This window comes from Haliotis rufescens, unplaced genomic scaffold (genome assembly GCF_023055435.1).
Source record: "Haliotis rufescens isolate VD_foot unplaced genomic scaffold, xgHalRufe1.0.p SCAF_42, whole genome shotgun sequence".
In the NCBI taxonomy this organism is placed as follows: domain Eukaryota; kingdom Metazoa; phylum Mollusca; class Gastropoda; order Lepetellida; family Haliotidae; genus Haliotis; species Haliotis rufescens.
Window position 1 is genome coordinate 536,222 of NW_025964135.1, and position 25,840 is coordinate 562,061.

At 41.5% G+C, this 25,840-nt stretch overlaps 1 protein-coding gene across 1 annotated transcript in view; it reads right to left on the reverse strand.

Annotated features, from left to right (window-relative positions):
- LOC125372535 overlaps positions 1-25,840 on the reverse strand; it is a 48,947-nt gene that overhangs the window by 10,343 nt on the left and 12,764 nt on the right. Inside the window, exons 4-6 of the mRNA XM_048382870.1 lie at positions 12,809-13,310; positions 12,210-12,321; positions 2,223-2,281 (exon numbers count right to left, since the gene is read on the reverse strand). Of these exons, the coding sequence (XP_048238827.1) occupies positions 2,223-2,281; positions 12,210-12,321; positions 12,809-13,310 (673 nt within the window). The remainder of the gene's footprint in view (positions 1-2,222; positions 2,282-12,209; positions 12,322-12,808; positions 13,311-25,840) is intronic.

Genomic DNA, 25,840 nt, shown 5'->3' on the forward strand with positions numbered 1-25,840 from the left:
GATGTGTTCAGTGGCGCAAAGGTCAGGAGTGCTGGCCATGGCATGACATGGATGTTTTGCTGTTGGAGGAACTGGGTCACAATCCTTGCACGATGAGCACGTTGATGTTGTCCCGATACCATTGACCTGTGACTCTGTCATGGACAATGTGTAGCGCAGGTCGGCCAGTCATTATGATACCACCCCCTACCATTATGGAGCTACCCCCAAACTGACCATACTGTACAACGTTAACGTCCATAAAACGCTCATGTTGACGTCGCTAAACTCGATTCCGTTGGTCACGGAAGTCGAGGGTGAACCTCGATTCGTCAGAAAACATGACATCGTCGATTATCACAATGCTGACGTTTCCTACACCACATATACGCAAATGCCATCTGTACAGACGATTTCCCACGTCTAAGCATGTCCTCTTACACCAGTTGCCTGTTGCAACCGGTCCTTATCTGAGTGGCAGTTTGCAACCGATTTCTTAATACCATCGTTCTGACTAATCTGTCCTTAGCTGGAGCTGTTGCCCTTGGTGGCCCAGAGCGGCGTCTATCATCGACGTTATGGATTTGTTGGTATGGGGCCCACAATCTGCTGATGACAGATTGAGAACCATGCCGCGTTTGGGCATCAATATTCAGACGTGTGTGCCTATCTGCAACATTCCTATGGCACGTTAACGTTCACCCGTTGAAAACGTCTCATGATCAAGTTCAAGAATAAAGGGTCTAAATGATCAGAAACAACGCTTTTGTATGCATTTGTGCAAGGGCATTCCCAGGGATGTGGGGGAAGTCCGTCAGAGTTTACGTGATTTTAAAAATACAGTCTTGTGTAAAACGTATGAACGTCAAATTGTGTCCATACGCTTATGGACGCTTTCTTCAAGTGGAAAAGCCGTACATCGTGTTTACTTCAAATTAAAAAACTAATAACCAAATGTACTACGACGAACTGTCACTGTGGCTGGCATTGAGGTAGACATTGCTCATCTAATAATAGTATTCAAATCTATTTGTTGTAAAACAACTACAAAAGGTGATACTGCAGGGAATGTCTAGTATAAATACTCTCCCCTCATCTCACAGCTGGTTGCTGGATGTAACCGTGAGGCCACACATACACATTGTGTGTACTTGCATCCTTCGAGGTATCGAAATAGGGATAGAAAGATTATAAGAACGGACATGCACTATATGTAAGTCCATAGGAGCATTACTAGTAACTGTGTGACCATCACCCTGGTCTAGTGGTAGAGCGTCCGCCCGGAGAGTGAAAGGTCAGGGGTTCGATCCATACTAAGTTAGAAGAAGGTACTTGATGTTACCCTGTCTGGCGCTCGGCATTAAGGGGCTAAAACAAGGACTGGTCGGCTCGGAGTCAGTATACTATGTCTAAGCCGGGTATTCATGTTAAACTGTGGCATGGTATCTCAGTGGGCTAGCACTATAAAATCGGCATTAGTCCGGACCAGTACGAGAACATGTCGTCTCTTTACTTGCCGCCATCGTACATCTTGTAAATGATAAATGTATATATTTTGATGATGGGTGAAACTACCTCCCATTACTGAACAAGATCCTCGCAGCGATAGCCCATTCGTGAAGTTCTCTATCCTATCTGCCACCAGAGCTCTCCTCCGTGCTAACGCACAACCGTCCGACCATTATTTACAAACAAGTGATGACTGTCTTGACGAGGAATACTCTTCCCCCAGCTAAATTGTGTTGATTGTTTGTCAATTTGAATTTATATTTCATTTCAACTATCATGTTATTAGTTTAGTGATAATGTACGGAGGAAGATGAGTCCTGTTCCGTTAGTCTGCAATCTCGAACCAATCTGATTGATTTAACTATTCCCGCAGACAAACACAAGCAAAGGTGAAGTAATAACCTGTTAAGTGTTATGTCCCTTTGTATACAGGGCGCTTATTCTTAGCCCTCGTCTTGTTTGGAGTCCAGACGTTCTCGCTAAAAGAGAGTAAGCGGGAAATAGAATATCTGGATGTCTTTGACTAACGGCATTGGGTGGTCAGGCTCGCTGACTTGGTTAATGCATGTCATCGTATCCCAATTGCGTGAATCGATGCTGATGTCAATCACTGGATTGTCTGGTCCAGACTCGATTATTTACAGACTGCCGTCGCATAGCTGGAATATTAACGAGCGCGGCGTTAAACAACAAACAAAACAAAACTGTTATAAATAGTAATAAATCAGTCTTACCCTGTGTGGAAATTACCATAAGAGGCAGAACAAGCACCAAGGAGAGGACCATAGCTTGTCTGAAAGGAAATTAATAACAACTTCGGTAAACCGACCTTCTTTAAATCAATAAACGTTGAACACATATCTTGATATTACAGGTATACACATATTGATATTGATAATATTGAAATAAACATGCTATATACCAGGTGTGTTAGGCAATGTGTGTTTCTAGGATTGCACTTTGAAATGATTTTAACCTTACCTTCTACACGATGTGTTACAGCAATGAGTGCAACCAGCTACCGACAACATTTTCATCTTCCTCCTACAGAGAAAGTATGACGTACCAATCTTCCTCCAGAGGAGGAAGTAACAGGTGCACGTATTAGTAGCCTGACTAGGTCAAATGAAATGAGAGAGACACCACGTGAAGGTTAATGTATTGTATGATGAAAAGTTTGCACAAATCAAACCACAGTGCCAAGGTAACGGCACAAACATGTTTTTTATATTGCTGTGACTTTATAAAACATCAATCAGACACTTTTATGTAGTAAAGGTGTTACACCCTGCATGAACAAGAAAGTATTTCATTAATTACTTCCGCACACCTAAAAGACAACGACTCGTCATTGCTCAGGCAGACAACAGCAATAATGCCATATGACGCCATTAAATTTGAAATTTAACCATTGATGTCTTAAAATTATAAACGATACGTTATTAAATCATTCTGTTGTAAACATACCCCAGGGTAACTGCAATGGAGAGTACAAGATTACTATTGTAGGCAATATAAGATGATTTGTAATCATTTATTTGATGTAGTGAATAAGGTACAGAAGCTCTCCTTCCGTAAATGAAGATATTTATTTGTCGTGTATACCAATTTGTCATATTTAGATGCACTAAAATATTTAACATATATTTCCTTAAAAACTTGTGTTAACTTCTACACTTGCACAAACTTCCAATAACTTGGGTAGTTCAGACACTTCTCTTTCGGGCACTGGGTCTGTCACAGGTTTGGCCTCAATGTTTGGTTGTTATTGTTTGGTGGTTTACATAGATGTAACAGGATTGGTTGTTATTGTTTGGTGGTTTACATAGATGTAACAGGATTGGTTGTTATTGTCGGTTGTTTACATAGATGTAACAGGATTGGTGGTTAGTGTTCTCAGGTCCTGCTTAATCACTTCAATCAAATACATATCCTGGTCACGACTCCTGCTTCCCAGTTGACATACTCTCTCTGTTCATCTTCTGAGAGCCCCTTATCTTCACTGTATAACACAGGGTTGTGTAGTTCATTTATTCGTTACTTTATTTATATTGAAACTTTGGTTATGTAACCGTTTATTTTAACCTACATTGTAGTTGTATATAGTACCAGCATTGTGTTTGAAATACAATGAATATAAGTAATGTATGTATACGTATTATGTATATACGTGTAGTATTTAGCAGTATTTCTAATGTTTGTATTCCGTACATGCCAGTGTAGCTGTGGTTATAGCATTTATATTTATAATATATGTATTTGTTCTAGCCTGCTTCCCTTAGACCAGGTGTGAAATGTGTTTTATTAAGTATGTATGATTAACTTTATGTGAAGTGTAATGTTGTATCTGGAGGAATTGGTTAATGTGTGTCTGCCAAAAGGAAATGAAATTGTAAATCTAAACGTATAATTATTGTTGTCATTTTCTCGTGTGCTTATACTTTCCATACCGATCATGTTTAGTGTTAAATTATGTTTTAGGGCCCATCCGAACTACATTGTAGAGATCTTCACATCCCACAACGCTTCATTCGAATAAATCCCTTACAATCTACAGGTACTCCCTTATCTTTCAGAAGTCAGACGTGCTGCTGTTACATCTGGATTTGTGGTAGGTTTCTTTCTTTTAAATAAAAAAAGATGGCACCCCCATGGGCACCATGTGTGCTCCCCTTCTTGTTGATGTATTACTTCATGCATATGAAACAGAATTTCTGCTCGGACTGGCAAATATCTAAGTCCCTTCCAGTGTCTTACCTACCTGAACTAGAAGTAAAAGAGTGAAATGTTTTAGGACGATAATTTATGGACGTCAACTTTTTTATTATGAGGAACACCACGTTTCGGAGTATATGCTTACTCCTTCTTCAGGTGAATAAATGCTATGAGACAGAGAATATATATTTACATGTAAGAACAACAACGTTGATGTTTCGTTGAGCCGTAAAATTGCCCTGGACATGGACAAAACCTGTCCTGCTATGATGAGAGATATCCGCCAACATCATAACGCTACCCCCACCAAACCTGTCCCTTTCCTGTACGCAGCTTCCAACGTAAAGTTCTCCCCGACGGCTGTAGACCCGTGCTCTTCCATCCCCTCGACGGAGGAGAAATCTTTATTCGTCGCTGAACCAGTCTTCTTACCATCACAGTTGAGGCCATACCCTGTGTTGACGACACCGACGCAGTCGTTGTTGACAATGATGTTTTGCTCGTATACCTACTGCTCTTAAACGGTTTCGTACGGTCTGGTCGGAGATTCTACGCAGTCCATGTATTTAGGATGCGGTTGAGGTGGCTGTGGTCGTCCTTTCACGTAGGTGGCGCAGCCGGATGTAGCGGCCTATGACGTTGTTTCTTTGCACTTCTGTTAATCTTGGCATGTTGTTGAACTGTCACTGTTCGATTGACGCAGATGCCAGGCAATCAAAATCCCTGCACTTTAATACCGTTCACAGTGCTGCTGCACATGCAGTACGTGCAGGGCCATGGCCCTTTTGTTAATGCTGTGGCTGCGTTTTTCCGATTCGTACGTGTTTCCCGACTAGTGGTTTGCATGTCGTTGTTGTGATCATTTTTAACCGGGAAATTTGTCACTGACACTATAACACATTCAACCTCTTGATTGCGCACCTCTTTGTCAGCTATGTATTTCTTTTATGTCCAAAAAAGATCCGTTTTGCGTTTCTTTTCTTTTTCCTACTATTACTTTAATCATAGAATGATGCTTGCTGAGAATAGCCCAACTGAAGGGATGGTGTAAATAATGTTCGGGTACCAAGCAAGTAGCCAAGGTACCAAAAGTCCCAAAGGTGGCCAAGCTTTGGTTGCTGATGATCTATAGCTCGTGTCGATGGAGTAGTCATATCTTTATGTTAACATCATAGCTTTAACCGTCCCGTAGCAGAATCTTTTAAGGAGAAGTATGGATATGTCATAAAAAGTTGACAAATGCTATAACTCCCTGTTCTACGTCTTCACTGTGTCATTTATCTAGTTGCTGTCATTCCTCACTTACAAACTGCCTTTTATATTATTTGTCACGTTCACTATATTATTTGATTGCCACGTCCTATGGATAAGTTTCTGTGTTTAGGAAATGAAACGTTAGCTTTATTAACCAGCTTGTAAGAAAGAGCAAGTTCAATTTGACATTTTAGAAAACTGGATGGTTAATAGGTACACACATACTATCAATGTGTTTAATTGTTGAATTGTTGAACCTGAGACGTTCTGACGTTCTTTTCTTCCATACTCACATGACAATTTTCATTGCCAAATCGAAGACAGATATGTGCAGAGATGAGGTTTGGCTTCGGATAAGCAGAACCCCTAGGGGGTAAGCTGTGCCCTGTTATGGCAACCGCTAATGTTCATGAAGACTCCCAAGACTGGAAAAGTGACAATGCTAAGGGTGGCTATGTAAAAGATTCTGTTGTAAATCGTCTGAAAGTGTTAATGTCATTTGGCCTCTAGACTGCACGTTTTTTAAGTCTCATTGATGTACTGCACACCTGTCGAATGTGTGTTATGTTGTTTGTTCACCGTGGTGCGGCTAGGAGATATTTTATTTCAATAACATCGAAATAACGTTCTTCTAACGTAGGCAAATATGGGGAACAACTTGGTAACAGGGGGCGCTTGGGTAGTGCCATACAAGATGTTTGAATTTTGCAGTCTATCGCTCGTCAAACAAATTTTTTAAATATTTTTTGTATCTTCCAGTTTGTGATGCCATGTATAGCTGTGTCGCCTGGTTTCGAGAAATTGAAAGCTTGTCATTATTTCATTGCTAAACATGAAATGGACAACTTGTTGCTGTCTGGATGCAGCTTTGGGGAGATGATATTGTGGAATCTCACCGCTTGTAAACGATCTTATCCAAGATTATTTTCATGGCTTTTTGGCACATTTACCCAACATTTTGGGATTAGCTTTGCTATATACTGCGTAAATCCCATCTGGCAGTAGCTCGTATTTATTCTTGACAGACTCCAAGCATATGGTCTGATCAACGGGAGGTCATTCTTGAATGGCTACAAACTCAATCAACAGAACACAGCTTCGCAATAAACAAAATAACTTTCATTTCACGAGTGTCAAGGCTACCCTTAAAGTCTGCTCATCTATTGTCAACATGGCTGTAGTGGTCTTGCGCCGGCTCGTACATGGCAGGACTCTACACACGGTCGTTCGTGTCAGGATGTCGGTGATTGTGTTGACATTTGGATGACTGCCGATGATGCCATCCCTCCACGTGATTTGTTATTCTTGGTTTCAAAGTGGTTCCACATACTTCTACTGTGGTCATCCTCTGTCCAGTATCTAAATCGCATCTGACGGGCTCTATATTTACAAACCAATCAACACACACAAAACGAGTCTGGAACAGACGATCCAGTGACTGACATCATGAGCATCGATATACGCAATGGGGATACGATGATATGCATCGACCAAGTCAGCGAGCTTGACCAGCCGATCCAATTACTCGCCTCGGATGGTATAGACCCCTAGCTACCTATGTAGTGAATCGGATGGTATAGACCTCTAGCTACCTATGTAGTTAATCGGATGGTATACATCCCTAGCTACCTATGTAGTGAATCGGATGGTATAGACCTCTAGCTACCTATGTAGTTAATCGGATGGTATACATCCCTAGCTACCTATGTAGTGAATCGGATGGTATACATCCCTAGCTACCTATGTAGTGAATCGGATGGTATACATCCCTAGCTACCTATGTAGTGAATCAGATGGTATACATCCCTAGCTACCTATGTAGTGAATCGGATGGTATACATCCCTAGCTACCTATGTAGTGAATCGGATGGTATAGACCTCTAGCTACCTATGTAGTGAATCGGATGGTATACATCCCTAGCTACCTATGTAGTGAATCGGATGGTATACATCCCTAGCTACCTATGAAGTGAATCGGATGGTATACATCCCTAGCTACCTATGTAGTGAATCGGATGGTATAGATCCCTTGCTACCTATGTAGTGAATCGGATGGTATACATCCCTAGCTACCTATGAAGTGAATCGGATGGTATACATCCCTAGCTACCTATGTAGTGAATCGGATGGTATACATCCCTAGCTACCTATGTAGTGAATCAGATGGTATACATCCCTAGCTACCTATGTAGTGAATCGGATGGTATACATCCCTAGCTACCTATGTAGTGAATCGGATGGTATACATCCCTAGCTACCTATGTAGTGAATCGGATGGTATACATCCCTAGCTACCTTGTAGTGAATCGGATGGTATAGACCTCTAGCTACCTATGTAGTGAATCGGATGGTATACATCCCTAGCTACCTATGTAGTGAATCGGATGGTATAGACCTCTAGCTACCTATGTAGTGAATCGGATGGTATACATCCCTAGCTACCTATGTAGTGAATCGGATGGTATAGACCTCTAGCTACCTATGTAGTGAATCGGATGGTATACATCCCTAGCTACCTATGTAGTGAATCGGATGGTATAGACCTCTAGCTACCTATGTAGTGAATCGGATGGTATACATCCCTAGCTACCTATGTAGTGAATCGGATGGTATACATCCCTAGCTACCTATGTAGTGAATCAGATGGTATACATCCCTAGCTACCTATGTAGTGAATCGGATGGTATACATCCCTAGCTACCTATGTAGTGAATCGGATGGTATACATCCCTAGCTACCTATGTAGTGAATCGGATGGTATACATCCCTAGCTACCTATGTCGTTAATCGGATGGTAAAGACCCCTAGCTACCTATGTAGTGAATCGGATGGTATACATCCCTAGCTACCTATGTAGTGAATCGGATGGTATAGATCTCTAGCTACCTTGTAGTGAATCGGATGGTATACATCCCTAGCTACCTATGTAGTGAATCAGATGGTATACATCCCTAGCTACCTATGTAGTGAATCGGATGGTATAGACCTCTAGCTACCTATGTAGTGAATCGGATGGTATACATCCCTAGCTACCTATGTAGTGAATCAGATGGTATACATCCCTAGCTACCTATGTAGTGAATCGGATGGTATAGATCCCTAACTACCTATGTAGTGAATCGGATGGTATACATCCCTAGCTACCTATGTAGTGAATCGGATGGTATAGACCCCTAGCTACCTATGTAGTGAATCGGATGGTATACATCCCTAGCTACCTATGTAGTGAATCGGATGGTATAGATCCCTAACTACCTATGTAGTGAATCGGATGGTATACATCCCTAGCTACCTATGTAGTGAATCGGATGGTATACATCCCTAGCTACCTATGTAGTGAATCGGATGGTATAGATCCCTAACTACCTATGTAGTGAATCGGATGGTATACATCCCTAGCTACCTATGTAGTGAATCGGATGGTATAGATCCCTAACTACCTATGTAGTGAATCGGATGGTATACATCCCTAGCTACCTATGTAGTGAATCGGATGGTATAGATCCCTAACTACCTATGTAGTGAATCGGATGGTATACATCCCTAGCTACCTATGTAGTGAATCGGATGGTATAGACCCCTAGCTACCTATGAAGTGAATCGGATGGTATACATCCCTAGCTACCTATGTAGTGAATCGGATGGTATACATCCCTAGCTACCTATGTAGTGAATCGGATGGTATAGACCCCTAGCTACCTATGTAGTGAATCGGATGGTATACATCCCTAGCTACCTATGTAGTGAATCGGATGGTATACATCCCTAGCTACCTATGTAGTGAATCGGATGGTATAGATCCCTAACTACCTATGTAGTGAATCGGATGGTATACATCCCTAGCTACCTATGTAGTGAATCGGATGGTATAGACCCCTAGCTACCTATGAAGTGAATCGGATGGTATACATCCCTAGCTACCTATGTAGTGAATCGGATGGTATACATCCCTAGCTACCTATGTAGTGAATCGGATGGTATACATCCCTAGCTACCTATGTAGTGAATCGGATGGTATACATCCCTAGCTACCTATGTAGTGAATCGGATGGTATACATCCCTAGCTACCTATGAAGTGAATCGGATGGTATACATCCCTAGCTACCTATGTAGTGAATCGGATGGTATACATCCCTAGCTACCTATGTAGTGAATCGGATGGTATACATCCCTAGCTACCTATGTAGTGAATCGGATGGTCAGGTTCGGTGACTTGGTTGATTTCACGTCAGTATTTCCCCAAATGCGTGGGTTGATGCTCATGATGTTAATCAGTGAATTGTTCACTCTAGACCGCCGTCATATAGCTTACATATTACTGAGTGCGGCGTTAAACAACAAACAAAACATCCAATCATAAAAGGCGACTAACGGGATCGGGAGGTCAGGCTCGCTGACTTGGTTGATGCATGTCATCGATCACAATTGCGTGGATCGATGCTCATGATATCAATCACTGCATTGTCTGGTCCAGACTCGATTAGCTGGAATATTGCTGAGTGCGTTGTAAAACAACAAACCATCCATCCAATCAACTTTCGTTTGTGTAGCCAATAACGAAGGAAGAAAACATTGCTTACATCCTGAGTACCCTGATTCTGCTTTTCCATCAACCTTTTATAGTTATTTGTTTGCGGCATATAATGTTTTCATCATTCGTACTGCGTTAGGGGTTAAAGTTGTGTATGATATCTTAAGTACTAAATCAATGATGACTTCAACACAAATGAGTTTACCCCCAAATAACAATATTGTATTTGGAATTTATTCAAATAACATTCAGCGCAACATCAAATTATGTACATCTACATGTATTTACAAGGATGAGTTAGTGAGTGAGTGAGTTGGGTTTAACGCCGCTTTTAACATTATTCCAGTTATATCACGACGTTTACAAGGATGAAAGGTGTTTGAGGCACTGATGGCGGGTCGACAATTTGCTGTGTAGCTTAGTGTCCATTTGTCCAGCAAGCAAACTTATCATGGATTAGAGGGGCGGTCGGGTAGCCTAGTGGTTCGCTCGTCACGCCGAAGACCTGGTTCGATTCCTGACATTTGTACTATGTGTGAAGCCCATTTCTTGTGTCCCCCGCCGTCATATTGCTGGAATATTGCTAAAAGCGGCATTAAACCATACTCACTCACTCACCCATGGATTAGAATACACCATGACAGTGATTCTTGGTTTGAAGGCAACAACCCGAGCGCGTGTCTTTAATCAAGTCACAGAAGCTCATCGTCAACTTGGAATATCACTAACCACTGGAAGTCTGGTTGACAACGACAGACACGTATGGTTTGGTGGTTTATGTGCTGCGATTCAAAGAGAAGAGTTGTGTCCCTTAGCTAGGATCTGCATGTTGCTGTTTAGATTCTCACGTGTTTCCACATTGTATTCCGTGATCTGCACCGTATCCAAGGTGACGAACGTCTACGACCTACACTACTTAGGCTTCCCTCCACATAAATTCCACAATTAAACTGAAAAAGCCATCTCACATACTGGTGAGGGCAGTTAAAATGTATGTAATAGATCCTCGGACGTTGTTTGAAGACCCGTGATGATCCAGGGTAGAACAGGTCTTCAGCAACCCATGCTTGAGGTGAGTGGCAACTTTGCTTGTCGTAAGAGGCGACTAACGGGATCGGGTGGTCAGGCTCGCTGACTTGGTTGATGCATGTCATCATATCCCAACCTGTATATTGATGCCCATGGTGTCAATCACCGAATTGTCTGGTCCAGACTTGATTATTTACAAACCGCCGTCATATAGCTGGAATATTGCTGAGTGCGGCGTTAAACAAGAAACAAATAAAACAACGTTGTATGAAAGCATCAGGGTTAAGCAAACACACTCATAAGCTAACTGTGTGAATCAAAAAGACATATTTTCCCCGGGCCTGTTCTGTTCCTATAGGAACACAATGACTGGGCCCGTTTCTCCCTCATCAACGTCGCAGTAGATATGTTGAGAGGCCCGTGATGTGGTGTCCCTTGAAGGAAGTGTGTCTTCCTGGTCTGTTCTGTAATTACAATTGTTTATAATTTAATTTAATTGGACATTGCAAGTACAATATTACAAGTGAAAGGTAATGATATTGTCGGAATCGTACAATGAACATTCTGCTGTGTCGCCTTTATTTGCCTTTGGGATGAGTACATAGTTCTCTTAAACGGCAATGCAAGAATGTGTTCGCGTGTGAAATGTGCGTGTGTTATTTAACGCTGCTCTCAATTAAAGCTACATGACGGCGGCCTGTATATAATCGAGTCTTGGCCAGACATTGATCTGAGCAACGATCTACGCCGTCGGTGGGCGCTGTTACTCGCCATCAGACAAATCACCGAGCCTCACCACCCGATCCGGTAAAGTCACCTCTTGCGAGGGACAATGTCCAACCCAGAATCCCGACGGGTTGTTCAGCAGTAGCATGACGGTTAAATGTATCGTCACTTCCCTGAACGTGTCCTTGGACGAGTAGGTTTAAGGCTGGACTTAGATAATCAACGTCCCAGAAGGTGCCTTCGAATCCCATTCAGAACAATGAACAGCACTACTTCTCAGTAACACACCTGTTCTTGTGAGGACCTGTATGCCCCCTCCCCCGAAAACTTTAGCAATACCAATATTCACAAAGTTAAAACAATATAAAAATGTACCCAAGAAGTATTAAGTGCCCTAAAATAGCAATACATATAAATTCATTCAATATCCGTGTGGAAAAATGATAGCATTATCTGGTCACCAACCTTCTTGCAGCAAAACCCTTCCTGTAGCAGATGTAGTTTGACACCAGGACACCAAGGATGAACACCACACAGCCTATCGGGAGTCCGATGTTGACACCATTGGACTTGGAATCTGCGGAGGAATCATAGCAGTATAAAAATAATGCAGGGAAACTTCGTGAAGACATCGGGTTGGGTTGGTGGTTTGGTGAGTAGGTGAGTAGGATGGATGGTAGTTGAATGGGCTGGTGTTAGATTCGTTGGTAAATAGATGAGTTGATGAGTAGGTGGGTCGCTAGTTTGATGTGTTTAAGATGGGTTGATGGTTAGCTAGGCTGGTAGATAGATGGGTTGGTGGATAGACGGAATGATATTATGATTGGTCGATGGATGAATGAGTTGATAGGGTAGATGGGCTGATGAATCGATACGTTGGTGGGTAGAGGGATTGGTGTTAAGATTGGTTGATGGATCGATCGTAGATGGATTGGTGGTAGATATAGAAAGATACAAATAATATTAAAAAATAATGAAGTTTACACATGTAACAAACATTTGTTTATTCAAACCATCACTTTAGTTTAAATGATAATGTTTGTTTTGACAAGTATTTCGAGTACCTGTATCACATGTCTGTGCATGAAGACAATAGTCCCTGGAACAGTTGCTGGTACAGGAAGGTTTACATCCACGTCCGCTGACGTCACATCCGTTGACACATGCGCCAGTCATCTGATCACAGATCCCCTCAAGGCAAACCTCACAGCTGTGATTACAAAACTCCCCATAATACCCTGTGATGCATCCGTCCACACAGGACCCGTTGTGTGAGCTACAGGTGTGATTCCTGCAGCGGTCACAGGGCTGACAGTCTCTCCCGAAATACCCAGGTCTACATCCGTCCACACACGCACCTGCAGCATCACACCTGCCACCACTACAACCTGCACTGCATGGAGAGGAGCACCGTGGACCATACCAGCCTCCTACACAGCCATGGAGACACTCGCCACTCTGGCTGTGACACTCAGATGTACAAAACATTGAAGCATTTGCACCATTGGCCAGACATCTGATTGTGTTATTTGTGTTGGATTTCAAACGACAGTATTGTTTGCACACCTCATGACAAAACGTATCGTTTAGTGTATAATTATTCTCACATTTAATCTTGCAGTTTTTGCCATCATAACCAGTTATACAGCCTTCGGTGCACACCTCAATGCCTGACCCAGTCCCCTTACACGCATTATTCTTGCAAGCCGTGTTACATTTTGATCTACAGAACAGGTCGTAATATCCAGTGTGACATCCGGTTGTACATTGTCCTGTGTTGTCGCAGTCTGAACACTCCTGGTTGTCGGTACACTTTGCTGCTGTTAAATAGAAAACAGTAACCATTCATCTCGTCATAGCACACAACTATCAGTATTGCACGGAGCTGATAGGATACACGTGTATATTTGCGAAACTAATTGACCCATTTATGACACTTATTAGATTCATGGTCCCGGGCGCAAATGCTTATACTCTAATATTTTTCGCTGTCTATTTTTGTTTTATCCATAATACCACACCATTCCTCCTTGAATGTTATAACTGAAACTTTTAAAGCACGACAGATTATTAATACAACAGATTGAACTAGAATATATAATGAATTACGTATATAGATAATACCTTGAAACAAAAGACAGTCAGATAGTGCATTGTGCACAACATGATTTTTGCGGCCTTCTGGCAAATTTAGACTTGACGCAGAATACGCGCTCGTTCGAATAAAGAATGGCTATTAGTTGTTTGTTTGTTATTTGTTGTTTTACGCCGCACTCAGCAATATTCCAGCTAGATGACGGCGGTCTGTAAATAATCGAGTCTGGTCCAGACAGTCCAGTGATCGATATCATGAGCATCGAACCACGCAATTTGGATCGATGACATGCATCCACCAAGTCAGCGAGCCTGACCACCTGATCCCGTTAGTCGCCTTTTACGACAAGCATAGTCGCCTTTTACGGCAAGTATAGGTTGCTGAAGACCTATTCTACCCAGGATCTTCACGGGTCGGAATAGCTATTACATTGAATGTCATGAATGTATATAATGCTGATAAACGTTATAAATATGCACTGTAATATGTTTCCCTTCCAACATCGCAGGATAAAGTACTCTCGGCATCTGTGATAGTTTAGCATCAAATCACAGAATTCCATGTTTACATCGAGAATTCAATGCCAAGATCTGTAATATTCAGCAACCAAGCAATAACGCAGTAATTCAATGTATCAATACTAATTTGTTCATTCGGTAAGCAAGTAAACAAAATGCCATATGATATAAACCATACAGTCGTTAGTCTTACTGTTGAAGCGTGCGAAGTACGTTGAATCGGCTTTGTTCGGAATTATGATGCATGTATGTCTGTACTTCCCATATTTTACTTGGGACAGATTGTCTTTCTTTAGTGATGCAAGATATACAGATTGGCTGTTAACTTTAGAAAAGGATGTCCCAGTAATTTTATTAGTACTTGCATGGTCTCCAGAACTGTGGGGATTCCAGTTACGAATGTAGGTCCCCAGCAACCATGGGAGTTGTATAAGGCAACTGACGGGATCGGGTGGTCAGGCTCGCTGACTTGGTGGATGCATGATCAATATACTGTATTTCCTCCAATTGAATTAAGATTACAATATGCAGATAAAATTAAGTTACATTTTAACATGAATTGGGCATATATTTATACATGTTCATGAACATACAAGTATTTAAGCAGGTGTCGATATTTCCTTATAAATCGTCTTTCTCCCAGATCTTAACAAAACCATTTACGTCGAGGGTATAATGTTAAAAAGCAAATTTCGATCATTCGTATTGATTATACAATACATTAACACGTGCTTTACAATATCATTGGCAAAAGTTTTATAATAGAATTCTCTAATAACAATTTTAGCTGATCCATAAAATACAAGTCTTGCAATATTAGTGGTCCTACCTATCCAAGGCTAGTTTCCAGAGATAGTGTTCATTACTTGATCTTACACTAACATATCTTGACATACTAAGTCTTGAATAAAGATGGACATAAAATACATTATCTCGATGATATTTAATGGCATCATTAACGGCCTTGGACCAGCATTTCCTTTTATAAATTAACAATTACTGACATAGTTAACACGTGTATAAATCAGGTTATACTTCTGTACAAGTTGTAGCATATTATACAGACTAACAAACAAACATTCTTGACATTTGTATCGACTTTCTGTGTTGCATGCGATATATCTTCCGGAAGATGAAGTTCATTTTTAAAAGTATGCGCACAGCCGCAGCTGTGTCGGTCGGCGATGTGAGAAAATAATACGGAAGTAACATTTGTTCGGAAACAGGCTCTTCGTCGCTCATACCCGACATCGATCCACATCAAATAAGGAAGAGATTCTGTTCATACACAAATGTAGTACATGTTGCTCTGTCAATATTTGTTTAGAGGCTTTCCATAGTGTCTCAAAACAATTTGATAAATGCATTGAATATATTTTTTATACACTTTCATCATAAACTTTCTACAGAGTCTCAACATAATTTAGTTAGAAACTGGGGGCACGGGTGGCCCAGTCGTCTAAGGCGCCGCGATTCGCTGTGCAGAGTTGCGTCCCCTGGGCACGCCAGAAACCTATGATTGTGGGTTTGAATCCCGGTTCGCCCCGATTATGTTTCTAGGTTTGTCAGCACCCTACTCGTGCTCGTGGGTTTCACCAAAGTGATAAACTTCTCACACCTGTATCACTTCGGGCTTTCCTCCCACATTAACTGGAACACTGTTAAAAACGGCGTTAAACCAAACTCACTTACTCACTAGTTAGTAACTGATTGCAAACTTCATGTTTTAGTGTAACCAGCAAATATCCCTAAATCTCGCGTATCAGAAAACACTTCAATGTTTCGCCCTCGCGATCTAAGATAATACGATTTCAGGGCCAAACAATTATCTTATCCAAGGAACGTAACCGCCAGTGGATCTTCCACTTAGCTTATAAACGTCCGGGTATACGGGTGTTCTATCAAATAAGAGGAATGTTAATAGACTATATAGGATATGCATCAGTCTGTTTTTATATATTTTTCATAAACTTTCACCATAAACTATCTACAGTGTCTCAACATAATGTAATAAATGCATGGAATTTATTTTCACAACCGTGAAGGTCCGGGGTAGAATAGGTCTCCAGCAACCCATACATGCCGTAACAGGCGACTATGCTTGTCTTTAGGGGCGACTAACGGGATCGGGTGGTTGATGCATGTCATCATGTCCCAAATGCGTGGATCGATGCTCATGGTGTCAATCACTGGATTGTCTGGTCCAGACTCGATTATTTACAGACCCCCATCATATAGCTGAAATATTGCTGAGTGTACACGCAAAAATCACTTTCTTTCTTTTTCTAAACAAAACGCAATTTTAGAATTAATTAGTATCTGTATTTGAAAATATACACTCATTTTTTTCACAGTGAAAGTAGGAAGCTCACAATAGTGTGAAAATGATATGCCGTCATGAGGCCTTCGTTTTTCGAGCTAAACAGGCCTGAGTTATCCCCCTTAGATTATGACGTAATTGGTGCCAATTCAACTGGGTCCCTGTCTATTCTCAACGCAAAAGATATCAAGTACCAGTTTGCGGTAAAACAACATGGCCTACGACACACTCCGGCGCAGTGGTGACTCAGCATAACACTATGCTGGCTGGCATCTGAGACGCTAGAATCACACACCTAGACCTACACCACGTGAAGCGGCTCTAACAAAGCATGATGACGTCATAATGTTTATCAATTGGCACCAATGACGTCATATTGCAAGGGGCATAAGCCATGGTGTTTTTGTTGTGGAAATAGACACTTGGTAAATGTGAAAAATATAAATCGTTTTAATGCGAAAAATATGTTAATTAATTGTGATATTTTTATATTTTTGTCTATGACACTTCTAGGTTAACACTTTTAATGTGGAAAAAGTACAAGAAAAATAGGTTAATTTCCGTGTGAACTTGCCCTTAAAACAAAAAAAAACAAAAAAACGTTGTATGAAAGCATCAGGGTTTTTCAACAATCATAAATGTTCACCATAAACTTTCTTCAGTGTACATGTATGTACCCTATTTCACAAATGTATGGACGTTACTTTTTCATAAACTTTCAGCAAGAATATTTTGATGAAGTCCTACAAAGACTACGCTGATAACAAACTCAAGATTTCAAGTACAATGATAGATAGAGTTGTTTTTTAAATTGTTATAAAGACGATTTATCGTTTGTAAATGGACTTTAAGACAATATCATATGCAATAAATCATGTCGATGATTATTCTCATACATGATGGGATATGTGTTCAAGCTGTTCATGGTCTTTCCCATGTATTTCACAAACAATGTTAGAATCAAGCCCATTTAAATAGGACGTCATGTTATAAACACCTCATGCTTAAAAAAAGTACGATACCTGGGTAGAATCGACATTTGAATATATTGAGATTGGCAAATATCATCAAACTACCCCTCCAATTCACAACTTAAATAAAAGCAGTAAACCCCTTTTCATAATCACAATCCATTGTACGATTCCGACAATATCAATTGAACAAAGTCAGGATATTATTTTGGTGAATGATGCGTTAAATATGGAAATGACCTCCACATGTCCATCACAAAACGTTTTGAAATCGTGTTTTAAGGTCTTGATTGCTGTAACCCAGAGTCAAATTACCAATTTCAAAATGTGAGTAGAACGTTGTTAAATGCCGACACCAAAGGCTGGCAAACAAGGTCTTCCTCCAGTAGTAGGTTACATATTTCATCAAATGTTTAGCGGAATGATTATGGTTATATGCGAAGAAATAAGAATACTTGATGTTCCAAGTGCTGAGTGATGAGTCCCAGTGATGGGGACAAATAATCGTTTTGGGATGTCTCATAATATGATTTGGTTTGTTTATTTGTTTGTTGTTTAACGCCGCACCCAGCAATATTCCAGCTATATGACGGCGGTCTGTAAATAATCGAGTCTGGACTAGACAATTCGGTGATTTACATCCACGCAATTGGGATCGATGACATGCATCAATCAAGTCAGCGAGCCTGACTACCCGATCCCGTTAGTCGCCTTCCACGACAAGCATAGTCGCCTTTAACGGCAAGCATGGGTTGCTGAAGACCTATTTTACCCCGGAATCTTCACGCGTCCTCATAATTTGAAGATTTCTTATGATAATGGAAATTTGTTTGTCGCTGATATTAACATTTTCTCACTATTTCCAAGATTCATTGTTGACAATGCAAACAACTGAATGTATTGCCAAAGCATGAACAAGCTGAGTTTAGAACCCGAACCCACATGCAGCGTAACATAAACCCTGTAATACACAGCATAAGGTCACCAGCTTCTGCACAGGAATTCCAAACGTTTTGGAAATATGGGGTAAATGTGTGTCACGGTAGGAGAGATATAACACAAGATAGATGTGCAAGTTCTCCTGGTGAAAGCTTCTAGGACTGCGGCCCTCCCCACACTGAAGCATGTGTTACATATGATGTCACCTCAGGCAACGGATCCCTTGCCTATTATCAAAGGTGGGAGTACATTAACCCTTAAGGCTATCGCAGCACCACCAACTGATTACACAATTGTACAATTTTCATTCACGTACATTTCATAAAAGGGTTTACTCCTGCTATACGACACTGGCCTGACTATTATCGTATCTGGACTAGACAAATCAATGATCGGTACTATGAGCAACAATCCACCTCACCCTTTAAGTAAGTACCAGACTAGACTAACATTTAGTCTCTGAAATCTTATATTACACAATATCCCTCTTGACTCTAAAAATATTAAAAAAACTCCCTACACAGATTTGGAATAGAGCTAGCTTGAGCTGGCTAGACTTGCTTTTGTATGCATTTCTAGATTTATTTTTTTTCATAAAATAAATACATTCCACGGTTGTGGTGCAGGACTAGTGTCAGACAGATGATGCTCATTTACCTTGGCATTAGTGGCAGAAATGAGGTCATCTACACATGTCAGAATCTGAAGTTGAACCTATGGGCATCTTATCCTTTGTTTCATTCCTTTGTTACAATTCGTGGTGACCATAATATAGTTACATATCTGTCTTCAGAGGTTCAGGTCAATTTGTCAAAATTGAAAGCAACTGCCATCTGAAGTTTACTGAGAAAACAATAATGCTGGACTTCCTCATTGACAACATCTATATGAAATTAAGGGTAAGACATTTAGACAAGAAGTAGGCATCGCCATTGGAACCAGTTGCGCTCCTCTTCTTGTAGATCTGTTTCTTTATGCATATGAATCAGCAATTCTGCTGGGATTGGCAAAGTCAACACAAAGTATTTTAGCCAAGAGCTTAAGCTTCAGGTATATGGATGATCTGATATCGTTCAATGTGGAGGACATGTTTCAAATGTATAAATAAGAGGTATCTTTTCTTCAGCGGGACTACGTCAAATTTCAAAACACACTAGGTTTATCTCAATTCTACCATGACGGTAAAAGCGCTTTGAAAACGGTGCTCTCTTGCAGTGCGAAACTACATTGAGTACAAAAGTCGCTATCTTAGAACACTCCGAAAAAGTAGTTACAGTTAATTATAAATGTAACATATATTCAACATTGCACTACCCATAGTCTTGACTAGTTCACAAAGGGTTAAAAATACAACGTTTTTCAAACAGAAGTTGAAAAATAACACTCCAAACTGAGTCCAAGATTTAACTTCATCGGAACTTGATCAAGTCATTTCTTGGAAATTAGCTGAAAAACTTTAGTTGTCTAAAAATATTTATTTATTAATATGCTACTGTTTATTTTATTTGAAATCCTTAGCTTTTAGTTAGTTATAAATTAACCTTCAATAAATAATACAAATTCAAAGTAAATGCCTCTCAACCCAGAACTTGAATATGGCAGAACTTGACGTACATCAAGGTTACTCACAACTGTCAATAGCTGCCATTGTTTCTTTTTAAAATATCCGTGCTTCTGACAAGTTACACAAAGGAAGATTACAACCCGATCTATGATGTGGTTTAACGTTAACGTGAAGATTAACTGGGAAGGAGCCTGATGGTACAAACTGATTGACGATGAGACTGGAGCATGTCTGGAGGCTGCAGTGGAGCCGGCTATTTTGACACGAAAAATTGGAGTTGACCTGTCAGTTTAAACAATTCACGGCATTCAATGCCAGCGTGTGAAAGAAATGTGACAGTTGTGGCCCAGAAACAGTGATTCGTGTATGATTTGCTTGAGTGTGCATGTTCTGAAATGGATTTCATCAAGTTTAGTAAGTTGTTCCTGTGCTGTGACAGTGATGTCGGGACATTGGTTTCGTGGCCTTAGAAGGTAGGAGTGTCCGCTGATGGACTCTCAAACCCCTCCTGCCAACTCCTTATGGTGGTGGTTGATGGAGATGGCAATGAAAATTGATCACAAAAACATTTGTAAACAACACGTTGTCATGAATATAGTTTTAGTTTTAGTTTTAAAACACTTTTTAATAATGTGATATCTTACATTCATTGTCGTTGTTTCAATGAGGAAATTGCCTGTTCGCTATCGAACATGTCCGTAACAGTTTAATAAACATTAATTGGTATGCAAAAGATATGTCTTCGTGAAGTCTTTTAATCTCATCATCGAGGCTGTCAGGGTTAGGCTCAACGGCCTAGAACGTTATTGATTGCCAAAATCATCTGATATCAAACTACCGTATTTCCTCTGTCAGAGGACGCTATTATCTTGGGAGAGCCGTTGACCCGGCGTGTATAACAGACCTGGGTTGTATTAGAGACCTCGCATATAATAGAGAAAATATTGATACGTTTGCAGTTGCTATGAGCGATCCACTGGCAGCCATATTTTATTATTTGATATGTAGGTTATAGATCTATTCATACGCACGTTTTTTGTGTGAAAAGGCTTAATAATGTTTTAAAAAAGGTTTCAGTAGCAAAGTGGAAACCCTTTTCTAAATAATCACAATCAAGCATCCTTCAACGTCGTGGCATAATGATAGGTAGGTGTTACCTCACACTGTCCATCGCTTCACAAGCTCCTCACAGCGTTAGCCCATTCGCTCACTGTTGTTTACATGCATATGTTGACGGCCGTGACGCCGAATACTCCTCACCCAGGTGAAATGTTTTGTTTGTTGTCAGTTTGAATTTCTATTTCATTTAAACTATCCTGGATTAGTTTAGTAAAATTTTACGTGGCTAAAAGGGTACTTGCCATTATTCTCCAATATCGAACAAAGCTGATCAAATTTATAAACATAAATTCACCTGGAACGTAGCTAGTCTAAAACCTCTTTCCCACAGACATACACAAAACTATACAAAGCGATAATACCCGGAGGTTAACGAATTAGCGCGCGATGGTAAGGAGTCTGATCCCTTCGCAAAAGTTCAGTCAGAAGTTGTTGAGAGTTATGCCCCTATGTGTAGATGGCGCCTATTCGCGCGGCATGCTTTTGACACCCATACCAGATGTTCCTCCCCAAAGAAAGTCAGCGGAAACAGTTTGCTTGGACTTTTGAAAGCTTTACAAAGTCCGCAACACTCTGGATGTTGTGACGACAGGGAGGTTTGGTCAAGAAAACTGACGGATGCAATGTGGGCAATATCAGTGAACAATCAATCTCCCCGGGAATAAAAATAAACATACGTGTACATTTATTGGAGAGGGCGCTCTTACTGCAATAACATGGGTCAGATCCATTTCATATCAATAAATCATGTTTAAAGTAAACCAAGAATGTAATACCGTAATACGTATAACTACACGATACGAATCAATATATACACGTAACGGTAGTACTATTAGTAATAAATCAGTCTTACCCTGTGTGGAAATTACCATAAGAGGCAGAACAAGCACCAAGGAGAGGACCATAGCTTGTCTGAAAGGAAATTCGTAACCACTTCGGTAAACTGACCTTCTTTAAATCAATAAACGTCAAACACATATATCTTGACACATACTGATATAGATAATATTGAAATGAACTTGCTATGTATCAGCTATGTTAGGCAGTGTGTGTTTCATCGCATGAAAGATAACTTTGAAATGATCTTAATCTTACCTTCACACGGGGCGTCACAGCAATGAGTGCAACTTGTGAGCAACTGTTTGTAACATTTTCATCTTCCTCATAAGGAGAAAGTATGACGTACCAATCTTCCTCCCGAGGAGGAAGTAACAGGTGCACGTATTAGTAGCCCTGACAAGGTCAAATGAAATAAGACAAACACCATATTTAGCTAAAGGTTAGCGTGAATATTGTATTGTAGGGTGCAAAGTCTGCATAAATTACAGAGAGAAAATCTACGGTGCCCAGTTAACATGTTTTTAATGCTGTGTCCTTCACATAACATACCATGCGGACACCTGCTTATTTTTTAGGTGTAACACACACTGCCTAACCGGGGCCTGATTTCGTGTGCACACTTTAATTTCCCACACAGCTACCGGCCACTGCTCAAGACAATGTTAAAATTATTGACGTGGATATGGGTCTAGTTATATGATCTTTCTCTTCTGAATATACGCCTGGATTTCGATTGCAGGCATTATTTACAAATTCATTATATGTAGTAACAAAGGTACTGAAGCTCACCTTTCTTTGAGGAGTAAACATTATTAATGAAGATTTCCTCTACTTACCGTACACTTGACATATACTCTTCTGAATATGTTGGACCTGCCACCTTCTCGCGACCACCTGGTGTCGTCACTGATTTTCAGTGATACATTCATAAAATGTTCACTGCAATTTGCCTTTTCAACCCAATAGAATCTGTTACGTAGGGTGTTCTCGAGCCATGACGTTTTGTATTTCCAAATGGCCTCAAAACTTCCTTGAATACTAGTATATACACTGACAACCATTACTAGTATACACACTGACCACCATTATTCCGTGATATATGCAGGTATGTTCAGATATACAAACATGTATGATATAAAAGCAAAATAGGTTCACAAACTTCCTCCTCGGCCTGATTAAATAATAAACAAATCAAAATAAGAAGTACTGTCGCGATCGAACTCATATCCTGCACCTATGTGTATATATTTAATAATAAAATAAGGTTAAAAGGGAGTCATCTGTGAGCTTTCTTCTTTTGTATATATACTCTCAAAAGAAAATATGTGGTTTTCGAAAATAAAAGATTACAGAAATACAAAGAGGTATCGAGTTATGGTCGATGACAGTCAACAGAACATGTTGGCGATGTATTGTAAGGGTGAAAACAACCAAGAAAGACTAAAGGACTACTCAGCTTGCCATCGGTCAGTCATGTATAACATTCTCATCTGCTGTCAAGAACCTGGATGTGTATCTTGACTCTAGTGTCACCATGGAAGAACATGTCAGTTATCTCTGTAAGACATGCTATTATCATCTTAGAAACATTGGCTCAATTCGTCACCTGATCACCAAGGACGCTGCCGCTACTCTAGTACTCTAGTAGTGCGTGAGAGAATTTATGTCAAGCTTATGTCATTGCCGTGTCAAGCAGTGCATGGAACTGCTCCCTCGTACTTCAAAGATCTCACAATGCACCATACCTTGGCTTCAGTGACTCCGGTGGCCTGGTGCAGGTCTTCAGTGACTTGAACTCCGGTGGCCTAGTGCTGGTCTTCAGTGATTTGACCTCCAGTGGCCTAGTGCTGGTCTTCAGTAATTTGACCTCCAGTGGCCTAGTGCTGGTCTTCAGTGACTTGAACTCCGGAGGTCTAGTGCTGGTCTTCATTGACTCTGGTGGCCTAGTGCTGGTCTTCAGTGACTTGGACTCCGGTGGCCTAGTCCTGCTTTTCAGTGATTTGACCTCCAGTGGCTTAGTGCTGGTCTTCAGTGACTTGAACTCCGGTGGCCTAGTGCAGGTCTTCAGTGACTTGAACTCCGGTGGCCTAGTGCTGGTCTTCAGTGATTTGACCTCCAGTGGCTTAGTGCTGGTCTTCAGTGACTTGAACTCCGGTGGCCTAGTGCTGGTCTTCAGTGATTTGACCTCAAGTGGCCTAGTGCTGGTCTTCAGTGATTTGACATCCAGTGGCCTACTGCTGGTCTTCAGTGACTTGGACTCCGGTGGCCTAGTGCTGGTCTTCAGTGACTTGAACTCCGGTGGCCTAGTGCTGGTCTTCAGTGATTTGACCTCTGGTGGCCTAGTGCTGGTCTTCAGTGACTTGGACTCCGGTGGCCTAGTGCTGGTCTTCAGTGACTTGAACTCCGGAGGTCTAGTGCTGGTCTTCATTGACTCTGGTGGCCTAGTGCTGGTCTTCAGTGACTTGGACTCCGGTGGCCTAGTCCTGGTTTTCAGTGATTTGACCTCCAGTGGCTTAGTGCTGGTCTTCAGTGACTTGAACTCCGGTGGCCTAGTGCAGGTCTTCAGTGACTTGAACTCCGGTGGCCTAGTGCTGGTCTTCAGTGATTTGACCTCCAGTGGCTTAGTGCTGGTCTTCAGTGACTTGAACTCCGGTTGCCTAGTGCAGGTCTTCAGTGACTTGAACTCCGGTGGCCTAGTGCTGGTCTTCAGTGATTTGACCTCAAGTGGCCTAGTGCTGGTCTTCAGTGATTTGACATCCAGTGGCCTACTGCTGGTCTTCAGTGACTTGGACTCCGGTGGCCTAGTGCTGGTCTTCAGTGACTTGAACTCCGGTGGCCTAGTGCTGGTCTTCAGTGATTTGACCTCTAGTGGCCTAGTGCTGGTCTTTAGTGACTTGGACTCCGGTGGCCTAGTGCTGGTCTTCAGTGACTTGAACTCCGGTGGCCTAGTGCTGGTCTTCAGTGATTTGACCTCCAGTGGCCTAGTGCAGGTCTTCAGCGCCTTGACCTCCAGTGGCCTACTGCTGGTCTTCAGTGACTTGGACTCCGGTGGCCTAGTGCTGGTCTTCAGTGACTTGAACTCCGATGGCCTAGTGCTGGTCTTCAGTGATTTGACCTCTAGTGGCCTAGTGCTGGTCTTCAGTGACTTGGACTCCGGTGGCCTAGTGCTGGTCTTTAGTGACTTGAACTCTAGTGGCCTAGTGCTGGTCTTCAGTGATTTGGACTCCGGTGGCCTAGTGCTGGTCTTTAGTGACTGGTCTTCAGTGATTTGACCTCCAGTGGCCTAGTGCTGGTCTTCAGTGACTTGAACTCCGCTGGCCTAGTGCTGGTCTTCAGTGACTTGAACTCCGCTGGCCTAGTGCTGGTCTTCAGTGACTTGAACTCCGCTGGCCTAGTGCTGGTCTTCAGTGATTTGACCTCCAGTGGCCTAGTGCTTGTCTTCAGAGAATTGAACTCCGGTGGCCTAGTGCTGGTCTTCAGTGACTTGAACTCCGCCGGCCTAGTGCTGGTCTTCAGTGACTTGAACTCCGGTGGCCTAGTGCTGGTCTTCAGTGACTTGAACTCCGGTGGCCTAGTGCTGGTCTTCAGTGATTTGACCTCCAGTGGCCTAGTGCTTGTCCCCAGTGACTTGAACTCCGGTGGCCTAGTGCTGGTCTTCAGTGACTTGAACTCCGGTGGCCTAGTGCTGGTCTTCAGTGACTTGAACTCCGCTGGCTTAGTGCTGGTCTTC